Source organism: Eleginops maclovinus, chromosome 17, assembly GCF_036324505.1.
Source record: "Eleginops maclovinus isolate JMC-PN-2008 ecotype Puerto Natales chromosome 17, JC_Emac_rtc_rv5, whole genome shotgun sequence".
NCBI classification, from domain to species: domain Eukaryota; kingdom Metazoa; phylum Chordata; class Actinopteri; order Perciformes; family Eleginopidae; genus Eleginops; species Eleginops maclovinus.
The window spans coordinates 12,106,866-12,126,958 of NC_086365.1; the positions used below are offsets into that span (position 1 = coordinate 12,106,866).

General features: G+C 44.0%; 1 protein-coding gene across 1 annotated transcript; it reads right to left on the bottom strand.

Annotated features, from left to right (window-relative positions):
* Positions 1-15: 15 nt before the first annotated feature.
* LOC134879156 (ubiquitin carboxyl-terminal hydrolase 15-like) lies at positions 16-19,332 on the bottom strand. Its single transcript, XM_063905501.1, is given in 23 exon segments — positions 16-2,499; positions 3,184-3,272; positions 3,359-3,462; positions 4,016-4,165; positions 4,260-4,375; positions 4,506-4,576; positions 4,746-4,877; positions 4,880-5,020; positions 5,099-5,217; positions 5,912-6,100; positions 6,588-6,682; positions 6,805-6,888; positions 6,994-7,218; positions 7,742-7,900; positions 8,319-8,492; positions 8,597-8,744; positions 12,326-12,415; positions 12,839-12,900; positions 14,542-14,687; positions 15,737-15,863; positions 17,897-18,027; positions 18,365-18,492; positions 19,224-19,332. Coding segments are annotated over 23 exon segments (3,132 nt in total). The 5' UTR covers positions 19,313-19,332; the 3' UTR covers positions 16-2,136.
* Positions 19,333-20,093: the final 761 nt, after the last annotated feature.

The window sequence follows — 20,093 nt, forward strand, 5'->3', positions numbered from 1 at the left end:
AGCAGGACCCACAGGAAGCTTTACACAACTTTATTGAAGATTGTGTATAAATACACATGCACATTTCAAATGTAAACCCAAGTGAACTCAAGTGCAGCCAAACCTGGAAACCCCGTTATGTCGTCATGCAAGGATGTCTGGATAATTTTGTATACAAAAAAACAGTCCCATAACAGAACCATCCTTTTTCTTAAAAAGATCCCCTCCCTGACGAGAGCACAGGCTAGACTTTGCAAACTAGTGTGTATGCGTGGACACACGAGCCACGTCTCCCCCAGACATTTCAGGTCTTGCCGAGGTTTTAAATATATTGTCTGTTTATTATTAAATGCTTACATATAAATAAATAAACTTTATCAAATGTGCACTCACAGAGTGAACTCTTATGTACAGTATTGTATAATAGCGATCAAATCTCACACAGTCAGGATGGGTTTTGGGGGGGGTGAGTCGTCCCAAAAGCACGGCGATGCTCAGAAAGGCCTGGCACACGTCTGATATTCTGCGGGTGTTTACGCTGGACCGACAAACAGAAAAGACTCCACCATGGAGAATAGATTTGTCACAACGACGGAGGAATATCCCGCCACGAAATATGTTTACCGATCATGATCCCGGAAGCTGAAAGGCCTTTTAGGCAGACTCACCCCGCCGCAGATTTCAGATTTGTCCCCCTCCCTTTCTCCCTCAATAGCTCAGGACCACAGAGAAGCATTATGTCCCCCTCTGCAAAAGGGACGCATTCAGCAGTACCCATGAGTTCATACAGCTAACATCAAAGGCCATCACATTCAACCAAACCGAGAGGCAAAAATGACAAATCTGGCCCTGTAGATAATCAAAAAGGCATCAAATGCATTACATCTGGTCGTTTCATTATTTCATTCAGCATACATTCTGGCCCTCTTGTGGGTTTCAAGAAGCAGCGTGAGTTGGCGTGCGGCTGTGGCGTAATGGAGCGGACATTCTAGTGTTGGTGTGCGAGGGGATGCTGATGTGCAAAGAAAAAAAGGCGACCGGTCTGAGATTAAGAGTTAAGGCCGAGGTGATTCCCCAACAAGAGACGATCCATCTGATGTGAGCGGAATCACTGATGTTTCCTAATCTCACAGCGCCCCCGAGATGAAGAGAGCAGAGGCGGGGTAAAGCTTTAAAACAAACACCTGTGGATAAATTAAAGCGGGAGAATAGAAGAGGAGACTTGGCGTTATTAAGACAGAGTGAGACAGCATTTTACTGATTCATATTCGCAGGTAAAATGTGCAGAAATCTGAATCGGTCTTGGATGACTCGGCATGATTATATAAAGGACACCAGAGACGGACAACAAAAGCAGGACCTTAATTCGCTTAAGTTCATGCCGATGCAGAAATAACCTGTGTTTAAAAAGCACAGCGGTAGCAGCAAAAGCAGCACAACGTTTGGCTGTTCGACACGTTTTAAAAAACATTGAAGTCTACACTGTACACGCGTCTCACCTCCGGCTCACTGAAAGGCAGCTGATCCTGTGAGAGAACCCTCTGAGTCAGCGGTATTGTTCAACAACTGCAGTGTTTCTGGCGATAATATGTAAAAAAAAAAAAAATTAAAAAGGAAACGTGGATGTTTGGTGATTGTGCAAGTTCAAAACGTGTCGGCGCATCGTGAAAACCCCCCCCCGATATAATTCAGTGTTTAAAATATTTACATGATCTAAATGATAATTAAATGATATGCCAACAATGCATTGCTCTCAAAATAATATATAAAAGAAACACAAAAAGCAGATTAAGAGTCCTGCGGAGTCTCTAAATCTATCCCTCATGTCGTTCAGGGACTCTTATTCTGCAAACCCTTTAAACGAATGGACGTGGTGTCACACTCACACACACTTACACACACACTACACACACACTTTACACACACACACACACACAGTGATCTGACCGCAGAGGAGGGCCCTGATTTCTTAGAGTTGCGTAACCCAGCAGCTCCCTGACCGAACAGCTGCCCCCCCCCAACCCCCACCCCCCTGCCTGTGGAGGGGGCGGAGTCTGAGCCGCTGGTGGCGCCCGCTGCCATGCTGTGTGTCCATATGGCTTTGGATGGAAAGATCCTAGTCTCTCTCTCTCCGTTTATTTTTGTCCCTCGTTTGCCTCAGTTGGTTTTCATTGTGACGTCTCGATTTGCCGCCGGCTCCTCCTCCTCCTCTTCCTCTTCTTCCTCACCGTTTCCCTGCTCGTTATCGTTCTTCCTGCGCCGGTTCTCGTTCAGGTCCTCCTCGTCGCTCTGAGGGGCGGCGGCAGCAGAAGCAGAGGCAGCAGTGGCGGCGGACGAGACACCTTGAGAGGACGAGGCGGTCTTTCTCTCCTCGCCCTCCTTCTCCTCATCTTCTCCTTCCTCCTCTTCCCCGTCTTCCTCCTCCTCCTCCTCCTCGTCTTCCTCGCGGTCGAGGTCGAAGTAGCCGGTGCCTTTCACCGTGTCCTGCCTCTGGTAGAACAGCACGTAGCCCGCTTTGGACTGAAAGCAAACACAAGATAAATACAGTTAGCGATCTGCACAAATAACTCTCTTTTAGAGTCAACACTTTTAGCATGACCGTGCATTTTCTTTATCCTGATGGCTCACAGGAGGATGCTGCATCAATTAGAGCCTGTATAGGTGTTTGTGGATGAACATACTACAGGGTTTTTCTAGAAAAATTAAACAATGCGTTAGAGCGAACCGAATACTACATGTCTTAAAGCGGCTGAGTCATATATTGCACCTCAGACAACAAATAAATCCTGAGTTACGGTCCCAAAAAAAAGTACCGGGGAATAATCACTACTTTTGCTCGTGGGAAACCTGAAAGCAGAGTATTTCTGCACCATGCAGTGGAGATGCAGCATTACTCAGGATGTGTGTAGTGGGGTGGAAAGCCTTCACCAACACATCCTAATGAGACATCACAGTGTTGTTTCCATGTGCCAATTACTGTGCATCACGAGCTGTCCAGCAGCAGGAACAGCAACAGACCCTCAGAGTTCCTTCTTGCTGCTGTTGCCTCACAGTTGGATGTCTTTAATGAATCAGCGATGTAATGATTAATCCCAATTAGTGACAACAACAGAAGTGCATTACTTTGATTCAATTCTAGTTTGTGTCCAGCTAAACCGCCTCCGATGAATTTACACGAGTACAGCTGCCAACGAGAACACTCACCACTATTTGATCGTCGCTGGCTGGAGACACGCTGCTGTCGTCGAAGTTGTACCACTTCTCGTCGTCTTTGTTCTTGCCGTACGCCGTATCTGAGCGAGAGGAGAACACAGGAATGGATTATTACACTGGGTTTCCTTTGCATGTGTGTGTCATTGCGAAGTGGAAGTGATCGTACAGTGGCCTCCCCCCATCCCGCCGTAGTGGTTGGACACAGCGATGAGGTCATAGCGACACGGCCCGGAGTTGGGGTTGATCAGGAACTCCGACATGTCCAGGTCTCTGCAGGGAACGCATCACAGAGTGGACAGTAAGTCGTCATGTGACATGCAATGACTACACATTGTGGAGGCAGAAACCCCCTTAAATAAAGCTTATTTTACTGAATGAGATCCTGGGATGTGTTCCTTATTACACCCATAACCTGCCTAGAGTATAGAGATGAGTATAAGCTAGTTATGATAGCATAGCAAGGGCTGCCTCGACAAAAAGCAATGGGATTTTTCAATTTAGAATATTGCATAAAATATGATTTCTGGCAAACAAACATTTATAATCCTTACACGTTTTGGTCAGCAGGATAATCTCCACATACAGTATGACAAGATTTTGGGGATGTTTGAAGCGGAAATGCAATCGGCAGAATCAAAAAGCTAACTTAAGACTATAAGCGCTAAGCTAAAAGGCGGCTACTGTTTGCCGCGATGACGTTGAGTGGTCTCTTTTAGCCACTTGTTAGCATCCGTGTTTTTTAAGACATGTAAAAGCTTTGGACATTCACCAGTGGGGTATTAACTGACTTATTTCATATCTATATTCATGCGAGTGTGCGTACTTGAGTGGGAAATCAACAAGGGAGTCCAGTTTGTCCCTCATGTAGCGGCTGTAGGAGAAGCGCTTCAGATGGACCACCAGCACCGGCGGCAGACTCCACAGGTCCAGCTTCTTCGTGGCTTGCTGGTGCTCCTTACAGTTCGGACAGTACCTAGGAGACAGGATGGGCATTGCATATGAGAAAATGCAGTGGGGCGCATTTGTTTGGCTGTGTCCTGAACATGTTATGATTGTGTGTTCCTCACCATGGGTCCTCAGCTCCCAGTTTCTCCTTGGTGGTAAAAAGTTCAATGCAGTCCTTCAGCTTAAAGAAAGCCTTCTTCTGGGGCTTGTACTCCATGCTCTCATGCTTTTCAAAGTCCTGCAAACACACACACACACACACACACACACACTCACACGTTAGAAAACCTGGTTGTCGCAAAAAGGGTGCATCAACACGGCAAAGTAAGACCTCTGTATCGGCGAGCGTCTTCTGATATTGGCTTTACCTCGATAATGCTGTCGTCAAAGTACTTCTTCCTCATCTCTGGATCCCAGTCCAAGGAGAGATACGAGCGGTCTGTAGAGAATAAACGTGGACAGAATACACGAGTAAGACGAGGTCATTTACTCTCCTCACTTTTAGGATTGGTTCATGCTTTTCTGGTGATTAAAAATGATTGATTTGCTTTTCCGGCCCAATATGAGTTCTTCATTTATCCCCTGCTTCCCCATCCCCCGGCTTGTACCGCTGAGTCGGAGGTGTCCCTCGTCGAAGCGGATCTGCCGGGTGTCCTCCTTGATGAGGGAGAAGTCCGTTTTTCCCATGTTATTGAACTGGAATGTAAATAGTCTCTTCCTGTTGTTCCCCGCCGTCTCCTGCCCTTGGTGGAGTTGTGCGGAGCGACCACGCCGTTCTCCAGCTCGTTGTCCACCGAGTCCTCTGATTGACTGTTGTCGTTTTCTGAGGGCAGCTCCTGATCCTGACTCGACTCGTCGTCCTGCTCGTCGGTCTCCATCTCGCCTGAGGTAGGACGGAGCGGGTTTTAAAGCACCGAGGTTGTTTTCTAAAGCACTACGGCTTCAAATGAGTGCTACTTACTGGGCGACCCCTCCTCCAGGACTCCGTTAGTGGTGTTGCCGTTGACAGCGTGTTGTTTGGACGGCTGCGTCTCCTCACAATCCTCTTCTTCCTCCTCCACTGAAGATCGCACAAATCGGCTGCAAGCACAAAAGGATTTTATTTTACTGCAACCTTTCATCTTAAATAGTATGTTTTACATTTTTTTAGAACAAGCTGAATGACTTCTTCTAGAGTTCTTTTAATCGCTTCCTGATTTCCTGCCAAAATGTCTGTAGACTGTAAGCTTGTGCCAATTGGCGAAGGGATCAACGATTAAAGGCATGATGGACGATTGTTGCTCACCAAAAAGTTGCTCTTTGCTCCAAAACAGTAGTTAACATTATGGATTTCATTTGGATTGTGATATTAAACATAAAGCTGTATTGAATGTCGTGAATTTTTTTACTGAGGTTTTTAAATTAAGCTTTACATTTCTGTCGTCCTATTTTATGACATCATCACCCTAAAAAGAGGGGTATCTTGTGGTTATATAAATGTGATTTATGGGGTGATAGAAGGCTCCTCCAATACAGGTGTGTGTAGCAGATTAAAGAGCAAACAGGTACAGCATGTTTTGTAATTCAAAATCACAACTTCAGTATCAACCTTTGGAATGACGCCTGAGTTAATTGGTAAGCTATATCTCATATACAACATAAGATAGTAGCCTCATGTTCAAAAGAACAAGACAGATTGTACCCATCTACAAAAAACAAGCATTAAGCCATAATCCATAAGTGTCCGTTTTGGATATTGACTATATGACCAAAACGAGAGAATAAACGGAGGTACCAGAGGCGCAGGAGCAGCATGTTGTACAGTTTGTCCTCGCTGAGGGTCCTGGGGACGGCGAGCAGGAAGGGCTGTCCGAACAGCGGCGTGCTGGTGTGGTTGTAGCCCGACTGTTTGAACTTCTCCCTCAGGTGCACGGGGATCACCACATGGTCGGTGTCCTCCACCCTGTTCACGGCCAGCTCGAATCTGCACGGAGAGGAGAGGGGTCAGGATTGAGGTCTCACTGAAGATGAGGCAGAATGAATCGCCTGATCATCCTCGAAATGTGTGACTTTAAACATGTGTTATCAGAGCAGATGAGTTGCATTACATGAAGGGATGTGAATTCCCCTTTAGCTGCACGTCTTTTTGAAATTAAAGGGGCCGTGTTATGCTCATTTTGCGGTTCATATTTGTATTTTGTTCCCCCAAATACCACATGTTTACATCCTTTAATGTTCAAAAAGCTTGAGGGAGGGAACCTTGGGATTTTAGCCTTTGCAGACCATTTACATGCACAAAAACCTTTATTTCTAAGCTACATGGGCATTTAAAATGATTCCTTTTTGCCAGGTGTGTTCAAACCAATTATAAAACAGACAGAGGGATAAATTACACCGGGCATTAAATCTTATTTTTCTGGGGTTTTATGGTCGTTTCAAACTTTAGATGACAGATTCAGAAAGATACTCACACGTAGATATCGTCTCTTTCCATGATGCTGCTGAGGTTCTCGTTGGTGGCGAAGATCCGATGGAAACGGTGGTTGTAGATGTCAGTTACAATCATCTGGGTTGAAGAGAAAAGTAGTGAGAAGGGTCTTGGAAATGTGTGCGAATGAGTCAATACGTGACGCTTTTCTGGGAAGCAGACTTTGGAGCGTAAAACGTTTTCTCAGATGATGTTTCTACCTTCTCAGCGGGGACCTCCGACAGGTTTGAAAGCGAGGTACACAGGTCAGAGATGGAGCCCACCTTGGGTACAGTAAGCTTGTACTAGAAACAGAAACACAACACATGAAATCAGACGGTCCGGGTGCAAGATGTAGTGCTGTTCGGGGGGGGGGGGGGGGGGGGGTTCCTAGCCGTTGCTTATCTTACCTGTGTGGGTTTGGCCAGAGGGTCCAGTCTGACCAGATAGACCTCCAGCGTCCGCTCCTTCTTCATGGGCAGGGGCAGTGTCAAGTAGCAGAAAGGGTCAAAGGTCACAGAGACCTTGGAGCACACAGGACACACCAGGGTGGATTTGAACAGGCCGTGGAAGATGTCCACAATGATGGAGTCGTTTCTCTTGATGTGGTTTTCCCATGCCTCCTCCGCCACCACCTGAGATAAACAGAAGGAACGCAAACCAGCTATTACAGAAGTCTGTATTTAATGAAAAGAATATACGAAAAATATTAAAAATGTAACATTAATTAAAAGATAAATAGTATAAGTCTGTTTATCATTTAAAAACATATTTTAAATGTATATAATCTAATAAAAAGATCATATTTTCATCATTTTTATTACAGTTTTTAGCAACTTGCGCCAACATATTCACACTTTTGCCTCAATTTTCCCCAGCTGTGTCTATATGGTTAAAACATAGAAAACATTTAATATATAAGACACTAACATTTATAAAAATAATAATAATAAATGTACAAAATTCATAAGAACACAAATAAATAAATACATTAATTAACTATTTTTTAAAAAAGGGGGTGGAGGAGAATTGTGGGTGAATTTTTGGGGGATTTTAGAGATAGTGCTATGATTTAAAAAGGTGTAGGGAAATGTTGTTTGGTCATTTTCTTGTTAGTCCAAATACGTATGCACATTTTCAGAGCTCTTTTTATGTCACCTTATCAGGCCGGCCGTTAGCGTCCTTCAGCTGGATGTAGGGCTTCTTCCTGATGCGGTTCAAGTCTTCGTGGAGGCCGTCCAGCAGAAAGGCCAGCAGCTCGTGAGAGTCCTGCTGTTGGTAGCCCGAGAACTGTGGGGCGAAGCGGCCCACCTGGGTCTGGAGAGGGAAAAGAGAAGAAGCGCATAAACAGAATGAAAGAAGAAAACATTAGGATATTTTCCGCCCTTTTTAGAAATAGCTCAGATTAGGCAATTATTGAAAAAAGAACCAGACACTTATTGACATACCCCCCCACAGTTCTATGCAGCCAAATCACTGATGGCCAATTTCTAATACTTGCACTTAAAGACCCCTCTCACATTTCTTGGTCTGCTCCTTTTCTACTTGTGACTGTATATCTTTCAATGATAGTTTTGTTTATACTCTAACAAACATACTTTGGCTTCAACTGCTTCACTCTGGTTGACACAATGATATTGCATTTACAGACCTTCCTTTCCAAAAATGTGTAAACAGTTACTGCTTTGGTAGTCAAACCAACATTCGACAATTTTCAGTTTATCCAGGAAGTCACCTTGAAAGGCCTCGGGGTGACATAGCTGAATTTGCCCGACCACAGCTGCTTGATAAGCTCTGCGTAGGCTTTGGCAATCTCTCCCTTCATGCCCAGCGGGTTGTCCTCGTTCAGCTCGTCTGTGAACTTGTCCTTAAGGAAGTACTCCGTCAGTGGAGGGATATTGCTTAAACACTGCAAGAGCAGGAGAGGACAAATATCAGCAGAGGCTCTTCAATGCCATCACATTCTTATATTTGCATACACAGAATGTTTGAAATGAAAGGAAGCTTCCCTACCTGCACAGCAGAGTTCATGAAGCAGGTGTTGCCCAGGTTAGAGAGTCCACAGAGGCCCGAGCGCTCACTCTGCCGGCTCTGGTCTGTGTAGTCATAGCTGTTGCTGTATGGGTGGTAGGATGGTAGACTATAGCTTGAATTCTTCACACTGTGCAATAAACATACAAAAGCACATTATATACGGTTGGGTAATGTTTGTCAAACTGCTACGAGCTAGTAAAAGGAACATCCTATTCAGTTTGCACTATTTCCTCTTCAATAGATCACCAAACTACAACCAAAACCTAAACCAAACCCCCCAAAAATAACTCTCTGGCTTCCTGGGTAATCACAGGGAAGTTAAAGCTGCAGCAACCAGCAGACCTCTGGGGGGGCTTGCTGGTCGTTTCTTGCTCCCACTGGTCGAGGGACACAGCAGTGATGGCGGTGGAGGCGCTGGCCTCGCAGTTCAGCACGCGGTGGTCCACCCTCCTGCTCTCCAGCTCCACCGCCTCAGGCCTCAGGCACCACCAGCAACACAGGAGCATGACATCTCAGCCCCGCCCCGGCCCACGCCGGCCCACATGTCCGCTGGAAACTGAAGCACTGGTAGGGTTCAGTTTGGGCCCCGGTGCATGCACAGCCTGGTTTGCAGAGGCCCAGGAATAAAAGTCCAGCTTGGGTCCCCACAGTTAAGTCCTGGTGTCACCTCAGCTGAAACCCAGTCACTGCTTGGATGCAGTCGGAACCAACAAAATATGACTTCCAAGTCCTGCCAGGCTGATAATCAATCCACAGAACGCAGTAAACACACACTCCTCCTCTCACTGACGGCAATCTAAGCAGCTCCCCTCCTCTCCTCTCTCCCCTGCTTCATTTTCCGCCTGTTATCTTGTTATCCTCTCTTCCTCAGATCCCTTCCCTCTGTCCCGTCCTGTCCTCTGGTACTCCGCTCCTCCCTCTGGCCTGCCTGCTGCTCTCTGCCGCTCTACGGCTACCGGCAGATATTTATAGCAGCATCAGCAGCAAAGGATGCTCAAGACTACCGCTATCCAAGCTAGAGGTGCACAGAGAGAGGGAGGGAGAGGCAGAGAGAATAGGGGGGTGGGGCGGACAGTGGAGGAGGAGGGGGGGGGGGTTGACAGAAGCGAAATGAGATGGGGATGGAGGGAGCAGCTGATCCACTGCATCCAGCTGAGGCTGCAGTATGCATGGGCCTGATAGTGTCTCTCTACCTCTTTAACACACACACACACATTGAGCCCCCTCTTTCACACACCACACTGCGCTCCGCTCCACACACACTTGTTCTCTTCTCTGTGACATTGTTAGCAGCCCCTTCAAAACACACACTTCGACAGTCCCTCCTTCATCTTGTTAATATGCCACAGCTTTCTGGCTTTCGAAAGAGGGGGGGGGGGGGCTACATTAATAAACTACGATCTAACTGAAGGAAAAGGGTTTCATCACAGGGGTGTGAAGGCGAGCGACGAGGGGAGCAGGAGCAGATGAAATGTATTCTGAAGGTCACTTACACTGCAGAATGTGTGCATTGCAATGAGCTCAGTGGGGGAGAGAGGGGAGGTAAAGAGAATCAGGGAGGGAGACTGGCAGATTTAGGTGCCACAGCCTCGTGAAACTTACTGTATCGCTACCGGGGCAAAACCAAAAGACAAGTGTTACGTAATGCGGGAACACTTCATGTGAAGGAGAAAAAGAGCCCCATGCATAATTGAGAGGGAACGACAGCTCCGGCACCACCGAGAATCAGGGACAAGGAGGGGAGCTGCTGGGAGTCAAGATCCAATTTCCCCAAGTCACCCAGGAGAAGATGCCCCTGCTATCAAACTGCATAAAGCAGAGGTGGGGCATGATGGCGTGTAACCGTACACCCAGATTTCAGGAAGAGGAGGCTGGTCTCGCCCCCCTTTCTTTATCAATATTGATTTTTTTTCAGGGTGGCCGAGCTTAGGGCTATTATTTCTGCATTCCAACGGCATCAGAAGAGAAATACAACGCAGCAGAGTGTCTTCATCCACACGCAGAGGCACTCTCCAAGCAGCATGCAGTAAATCACACACACATAAAAAGGAGGAAGGAGCATACAGCAGAGAGGGAAGCTCCACCCACCGTCGAGCAGTGCTCTCTAACAGAGGGCTGACGGAGCCCCGAGGTCCCGGGGATTTAGCAGCAAACCGTAATGAAGGCTACGGTGACATTTTCACGAACGTAGGGAAGGAATGAGCTGTGATTGATTTTGACATGGCAAGAAATCTATCTGAATGATTTTTTTAGATGCTTCAGCGGTCTCTTGTGTTAACCTGGTGAAGAACACTTGAGCTGCATGATTAGGCCTTTACTTTGAATTTCATCTGGAATAATTAAGGATAACATGCTCAATTTGTTGTCCAGACTTGGTATTTCAACTTCCATTACATGCAGATAAATACCAGAATGACCCAAAGTTGGAAAAGCGAGCTGAATGTGAGACGTGGAGATGTGGGAAGTAGTCTTATGGAGGCCAAGGAAGTAGAAATGAAAAGATCCCGAAATCATTCTTAGATTACTTAACAGATATATTTGAGTTTTGAAGATATCAGACAGTTTCAAAGGCTCTGATATCTGCAGAATGATGTTATTTGTAAGTTGTTTTTAGACACACAATAACAGTAATATCTGCACTGTGTTGAAAGGGGCTGCTGCATTGGTGTGTTGTCCAGGATCCAGGACTGATTTGATCCAGTTTGAGGGACAGTTCTGTGAGTTTAAAGGCAAATACCAACAAAGATGCACAAATCAGGATGTGTGTAAGAATTAGTATGGCAACATTTATTTGTATTATATTTATTATTTGCATTTTATTATCCTTTTAATATACCAGCAATATTCCTTTGCACATTTTTGATTGGCCACCACAGCACCATGAAGCAGGGTGTAGTGTGGAACCACATCAGGTATATTTCGAGTGGATCCTGGTTTCTTTTTTCCAAGAAAACCCACATGTGTTTAGCAATAATCAAAGCAGAAACTAGGATAAAAAGTAGGAAATTCATTCTAAATAGGAATAAGAAAAAGATTCAGTTCTTGAAAGTAGTTATCTGGATATTACTATTCTCCACCAAACGGGTCTCGTTGTGTACCAAAAAAACCCCCGCTGATCTTCCGTCATTTGAATATCATTAACAATTAGGACTAGTATTAGACAGAAGGGTGGAACCAAGACCTTGTAGCAAACAGTAATGGGTGAAATAATGATCCCATTAGCCATAGTCATGCAGCCCGAGCCAGAGCGATCAATCAGTGAGGTAGAAACTCACATGCAACCTATCAACTAGCATAACGAAACGCTGAGTAAGACACCCAGAGGCCCCGGCCGACCCCTTACAGAGAGCACTGCTGTCGCTGGAGAAAATTCAAAAAAAGATCAATCCCTCGTAAGCCTCCCCCCACCCCCTCCAGCTTTCAGTTTTAAAGGCTGAATCTGCATCATCACAAGGTAGCTTTTAGACCCAAACCAGAGGCAGAGATAGACCTGTATGAGAGGAAGTTCATCAAACTCCATACTGGGCTCTGTTAGCGGAGTGAATTAGGAATGAGTGCAAATTGAAAGGAAGTTCCTGAAGGAATTACGATAAAATATGCCAGTTAATGTGAAGGATTTTTGCTGAGTAATACTACACACTCTATCTCTGTCCGTCCGCATCAAAACCCCTTCCCCCCTCGGCTATTGCAGCCACAACTAAGCCTTACTTCCTGCTGTTGAAGCTGCTGTTATGATTGTTTGTGAGAGATGAAGGCGAGATCTTTGGCAAAGCACAGAGATTGGAAGCACCAGATGACCTTCAAAAGATAAAGAATAGATCATGAGTTAGAGGAGTGGAAAAATAGGGAGCCGTTTCCAGAAAGGTGCGACCCAAAAAAAAATGTCCACAAAATAAAAAAGCGGAGATGATTTAAAAACAAGTAAGAAGGATATGTGAGCAACACACGGTCAAGCAAAAGACAGGCAAAGTCAAAGACAGGATATCTTTGAGGATGATGAGGTGCTCTGGAGGCGTAGCAGGGAAACTATACTTTAAAAGTTACATGATTACATTCAGAAAGAGTAGAAAATCAAATTCAGAAAGCTCCCCAGAGGTTCATTTAGTAATACAACTCGGTGTGATCCAGCATTGCTAACAGTGTAGAAATTGCATTTTATGTCTGTGTCTCTATTTTCTTTCAGTCCAAAAGAAGAAGGCAGGTGATGTGCCGTTCACTCACTTGGGTGCCGTGGAGCCTCGGGGCCAAGAGCCGTCCTCCGCCTTCTGCTCTATTACGAGAACCTGTGGGGGACAGAAGAGTGAAAGTAGGTCTCCATCTGCTCCCACCAAACGCTTAAGCAACATGTTACTCAAGTATTTGCATCCTTTACTGCTGTCGGGTGGACAGAAGTGGTTGTGTGCAATCAGAGGAAAAACAGCTGAGTAATTGGATCTATTTTGAGTTGGGTGAATGGTTGGGGCTGGGCGATATGGAGAAAATGAAATATCATAATGTTTCTGATCAGACCTCCATGTCTATGAACCTGTTTTATATTATAGTATGACGTGCATATTTTTACTTGTTATTTTTATATAAAAATATTTGGATTTTATTACATTTTTACCGGAATTTTATACTTTCATTTTTTATGTTTATAAATGTGTCTTTATTTTAATATCTTTTGGGCACATTGTTACTTAAACTGTTTCTTTAAATATTTAATTTGTTTATTTTTTTATTTATCTTTTATTTTTAAAAAGGACAATTTTTCAGATTATGAATCAACTTTTCCGATTATTTTATTCTGATATTGGGACGAGATTTTTGTTAAGAGTTAAAACTGGCGAGATCAGAAAACAGCGTTACGTTACTGTAATCCAGGCTCAACTAGGAAAAGACACTTGCGGTAATAACATATCCAAAATTTCAGACAATATGTAGGTATATCAATATAAACAACATCCTTATTCAATGGCCCCTTTCCTACAATTAATGCTTTTTCCAGATTAGTTAAGTAAACTCTGAATAGACCGAGGTAAAACAAAGAAATAATGATATGAAATCTAAAATGCAGTACACATTTCTTAATAAACACACACAAAGGAACAGATGGGGTTTTTGCCACTGACTTCTTAAAGGCTCTGAGTAAAACCAACAACCTGTTACTGTGGTAGCTAATGGGGTAAGACAGGGAGCAGGGTAGATCTCCGGAACAGCTGCTGGTGAATGGGACAGCCCTCTGTGGCTGTGTGTCTGAATTAATATCGGCCGATATAGAGACTGCTGTAGTAGACTGCCAGGTGGATGCCAGGACACGCGTGCAGAGTTTAAGCAGCTTACAAAAGAGAGGCTGTGGGTTTTAGAGTTGTAAACATCTCATAAACGGTCTGTAGATTCAGCTTCCATTGAAATGTTTGTGTGTCTGCTTTGCTGTTTTTGATTGTATTGCATTTGTCGCATTAACAACTCCCATATTCAGACTTTAAAGGTACCTAAAATACTCTCTTAGGCTAGGGGTTCACCAGGAAAGAAAATGGGTGGATAGTAGAAGCAGTGACGAGACAAAAAAGCACCACCTAAAGAGACTCACACTTCAAAGACACATTTTTTTATGTCTGGCGTATAGAGAATTTAGAAAAGTTATTGAAAAAATAGGCATAGAGATTAGTTAGACTGCCCTCTGCAGGTCATGACAACCTACAGATTTAAACAAATCAGAGGAATAATGGTTTTCCTGAAGCTCCTCTTTACTGCGATTTTAATGGGTAACAATAAGGGGAAAGTGTTCTGCTAAGGGAGATAGTAACTAGAGCATATTTCACTTAGTTAAGGAAGAAAAATTGTCTACATAGTGAGCCATATTAGGACGGATTACTCCTTGAAAAGAGAGCTTTAAACTGTTCCCTGTAACAACTTCAGATAAACCGACCAGAAGTCCCTACCTGTCCTTGGTACAGTCCGGCGTCTTGAATGGTGCTGTCGGGTTTGTTGAGAGGCTCGAAGGTGTTGCTCATGTATCGGTTCCACAGCCTGGTCTCCTTCTCATCAGCGATGCTGAACAGCTTCCTCATCTCCTTCTCGATCATGTCTGCAAGAAAAGGCATCATTGTTATTGTACAAAATGAAAACAAGACAGTCGAGTTAGAAAATAAATCAGCAGGAGATTACCTCCACAGCTGGTCAGAACGTTTGGATTTATTTCTTGATGACATTTTTATTAGTGGGGATGGTTCTCAGTGGTGAAGAGTAAAATATGAAGATCTTATTTTAGGAAACAGACCACATTTTTTTTAAAGATATTTTTTGGGGGGCTTTTTCCCTTTTAATAGGATAGGAAAGTGGAGAGAGAGTCCGGGTGGGATCCGTAAAGGACCACCGGTCGGGAATCAAACCCGGGTCGCCGGCGTACGGTGTAGGTGCCCCAGTCAGTCGTGCCACTGCCGGGGTCAAACAGACCACATTTCTTCAGACATTTCATAATTGTTGAAGTCTTAGTCTACATATCCTCTTTACTCCATAGATATAACCATGTGTTGTTGAATCATGAAGGTTGTTGAAGTGAATATATCAGATATAACGTCAAAATGTATACATTTAGCATTATCATGAGCATAAAAACACACGCTAATCTGCTCCCCTCAAAACCAACAGAGTCCATGGACAGGAACAATAACTTTAACACCTGATTGTACGAAAAAGACGTCATTAAATCTCCACACAAAAAGAAAGAAACAATCTAGATAAAGAACAATTATACAAAAAGAAGTAACCACTGATTTTCCCACACATACTACTGCTGCTGCTGCTGCAGGAACCGGGTGACGTCTATCTGGATGTTGTTAAACACTATAGGTAATCTGGTAGGGAAAAGAAGGTATTTTAACTCGGACCTAAAGGAAGTCATCTTGGAATTTAGATCTACCAATCAGACGGTCAGTGGTTTGATCCCTGCAGTCAACATGTCCAAATGTCCTTGAGCAAGATACCTCACCCCAAATTGCTCCCGTAGGAATATATTGAAGTGTGTGTAAGTCAATTTGGATAAAAGCCTCAGCTTAATAACATGTAATGTAATGAACTCATGGAGGACACTCAGTTATGCAATCACACAGATGCTCCAGGGGGACTCAGACCTACCTATCGTGTCGGCTTTACTGAAGCGTCTGGTGATCACATTGTCCATGTTGCTGTCTTCACACAGCTTCAACTCCGTCAGGTACACCTCCACCTTGCAGTGCTTCACAAACATACCCTGTTCCACCACCTGGAGAAAGAGCACGGAGGAATTAATAACCATCCATACAATGTAAGATGATGACCAAAGTGTTGTAAACGCTGCATATGTGCAGAACCTAATATCCAATACTACACATATTTATAGTATTTGCGGAAATAGTTTGAAAAATAAACACAAAATAAACCGGCATCCTCAGGTTGACTCCCAACATTTTGAAGCTTCTTTTTTAAAATTAAATGTGTCTCATATCTGAACCACATTAAAAGACGTTAGCAAGTAAAAGTATGAGTCTTCAATCTCAAGATAAATCACTTCCTTTATCAGGAGGAAAAAGAGCCGCATCATGTTTTATATGCTTATCATGATACAAACTATTTCACACGGACAGGAGTAAACTAAATATGGCTCACCAACCATTTGCTGGTTATTCTTTAAACAAGAATTAGTCTGCTTCCCATCTCATGTACAAACACAGGAACATCACTGTTTTGTAATTCTTTAAAATGCTGACTCAAACAATAGAAAGTGTCAGGTAAGTTTTGCGTTGTACTAGCTTCTGTTTCTCACGATTCACAAAGACACTGTGGTGGTCTGGCTGCCACTCATCTGATAGAAGCAGAGTCAGAGTGCCTAAATTAGCAGCACCTCGTGGAAACAGCTGAGGGGTCCCAGCCTATTTATGACCCCCCTTCAACACATACACACACACAATTTCACAAATGAGAACCGCAATAGTCATGCACACACACAGCTCAGATTCTCTCCCCTCCCCTACAATGCCAAGATCCCCCCAGTGGGCCCATCCTACCCCTCAACGCAACACCCATGTGTTTGTAAACCCCGCACAAAAGCCCATCTCACGGCAGAATTTCTCTCAAATCAGAGCTGAGCCAAAACCCATTCACCCCACCCACTCCATTACTCCCAGTGTGGTATTGCCTCCTCTCAGAAGCTCTCAGGCTGTTCCTCTCAGAGTGACCTCAAGCAGCATTCCTCCACTTCAAAAAACAAGGACACGCAGGAACACTTCGCTGGTGTTGGCATATCACACCGGAGTACGACAACGGAAGGACACGTATCGCCGATCCTGTGACTACAATCCTCCTAAAAATCCTCTTTAAAACACTTGTGTTGCCCCCGCATCTCGGGATGACACCCACCGAAAAAGAGACAAAGAGTGTAAAAGGAGAGGAAAACTGATAATGAACCTCCTGCATGTTGTGTCTCGCGGATCGCTCCATGAAGCTTTTCTGTCATCCAGCACGTTGCCTGAAAATAGAAACCCGGCGGCCACCCGATACGTCCCACGACATACATGGCAAAATGGGAGGGTCAATGTAAGGGGGGGGAGAAAGAACGAGAGAGAGAGAGGGAACGGTAGAGATGAAGGGGGGAGAGGAACCTCTTCTAGCAGCCATGATGCCATGATGACTAGTGAGATTTGAAGCGGGGAATTAATACTGTAGGTGCTGTTCAGTTGTAGCTGCCATCATGGAGTACTTATAAATTGTGACCACACATGAAGCCATTCAGCAGGTGCTTCACTCTATAAAATGGAACGTACTCAAATAAATATTTGCAGTTCATGACAGAGATGAGTTAGAAACTGAAGGAAATTAATGAAAAATAACATATTTGTTTCATATTAATTCCCATGCAAGGTTAATATCCATTCGTTTAGCCTATTCTTATTACCAATAAAGAACTACAACAGCATTTCTCCTGGTTACACAAAAGCTTACGGCAAAGTATTCCCAAGGAAATGTTGGTCCGGATTGTCTGTTGCTATTCTTTTTGTTAAAAATGTATAATGAGCAGCAGGAGAGCCATGTCAATATAATCCAATATCCAGTTTATATTACAATTATGCAAGACTCTTCACATCCCGATCTCAAATGGCCATAATAATGCAATGTATTCTACCCAACACAAGCAATACTACGAAACACTACTGCAACACAAAAATCCACCATAGCTATATTGCACATTTGGATGTATTCTAAAAACAGTAAGAAGAACATTCCTCAACTACGAAATCCATTCATAAATATGAGCCTTACCTTGCGTGCAATTGGCTCCTGATTATCTGTCAGTCCATACCAGCTGACAAGCTTATTCCAGCCCTCTGTGGGGACCAGGATGTAGTCGAGCTCGTCGATGAGGTGCTCCTTGATGGCCAGCACGTCCCCATCTAGAGGTAAGGAGGGGATGGGAGAAAAGTTGAGAAACAAGCAAGCAGACAGAGAAAGGGGAAACCCCTCATTCACTCACAACAGTGACCCTGCACTGACTGTCTCCCACGACACAAAACACACAAAGGTTTGCTGGAGAGCTTTCCTGAAAAAAAAGGCATCTCTATAGAGTTGGTTAACAATAGTGATTGTTTCCCTTTTCCTCTGAACTCTTTGTTGCTCCTTCCAGAATAATAAACTATACTGAGCAGGGCTCTCTAGTGTGCCACACAGTGTTTACAAAATAACCCTAATTGGAAATGAATGTCTAGGGAGGTGAAGTTGTATTTTTCTTACCTCTAAGAAGACCGGAGTTATCAACTGGTCCTGGGTAGACATTCTGGTCACCCATCTGGTATTTGTCCCAACTGTCAAATCCCACATATTTCTTCCACTGTTTGAACCAGTGACTGTCCACCAGGTACCTGCAGAGAAGGAAATCAATATTACCATTAGAATACTGATGAAGCAAGATGAGACACTCTACTCAGTATGGATTGTTCAAAGGTGATGAAGTAAGCTAAACTAAGGCTTCCGAGTTCCTTATCTACATGTTAAATGGTGATAATAGGTATGCTACAGCAGGTAAACGCTACCTTGCTGTCAATACTCAGTAAACCTGACTGTGAGAGGCTAACATAACACAGATTGATAGGTGTAACAGTAACTTAGTGACTTCAGCTTGCAGCATGTCTGGCCAGCTGGCTCTGAGATTTTGACAGGTGCTTCTTTTCCGACTCCGCCCTGCTTCTGAAGTCGTCGGACGAACCCGGTGGCTGGCGAACCACTTACCATAGTGCTTCGGTCGGCTAGTCAATTAGCCATTAGCCTGCTAACTTAATCACTTAAATGAAATGCAGCCTCACTGAGCTGGTGTCATCGTATAAATAGCGACATGGACATTAGAAAGTAGCGAATATAACCACCAGTATGAATAATTTCACGCGTAAAGATATCCATCTTTCTCCATTGACAGTCTATTCGCTAGCGTTAGCTGAAGCTAGCTGACACACATGAAAATGACAGGGTCCCGTTAGCTAGTTTGAAGCTAACTGTCAACACGGCCCGTTTTTTATCCTTTTTGACGTTGTCAGCCTCGGCAGAGCAAGCCGAAGACCACGCAGTATCCTTGAAAAGGTTTCAGCTCAAGTCTTACCAAGTGTCTCCCTTTTTTAACTGTGTTTTCAACAGTGCCGCGACCTCTCCTCTCTGGGTATCCAGATCAGCCGCTCCTCCTTCCGCCATCTTTCCTCAGACATCACCCGCTGCATGGTGGGAAAGTGCGGGGCGTCACCGAGGCACGTTGTGAGTGACGCTGCCGTCTCAGCCAATCACCTGCCGGCTGACACTACAGCACAAGCAAGACACCGTGTGGTCAAATTATTCTAGAAAAATGCTTCAAAACTGCTCGATCATTGCGGTTTATTGATGTCTAGGAAGCTCTTCCCCTCCAAAAAACACAATACACCCACAAAAAATCTTAACCCAGCCTGGGGCATTTTATCATTTGATATTTAGGCTATTTTATACACTATGTATATACAGTATGTCTCTGTTTCTGTAGTATATCAATGTATATCAATGTATATTTCTCTTGCTATAAAACATTTTAAATAATCCAGACATTTTATTTTATGCATCTTTTCTACAGCAGATATGTTTATATTTGCTGTTTATTTTGTTATGTTATTATCTTCACACTTTATTACATCTTCAAATATTTTAATGCCTGAACACACTGAAGCGTAACAAAATAATTTCAATAAAGTATATCTTGTCTTGTCTTTTCAGAATTCAGTGCATAGTACAGTGTTAAAAATACCTCTATGCAGTCTTATTTTATTAAATACCAATTATCTAGTATGCTATTCCTGATCATACATGTTCTTTCCTATGCATATTTTCTGCATTTCGTTTCCTACGGGGAAAAACACAATAGGATGTAGGCACATTATGCTAAGTAAGCAAGGTCAACACCTGCTGTGCTCCATCACTAGCACTAATGAATGTGCAAGGAAAACATCAT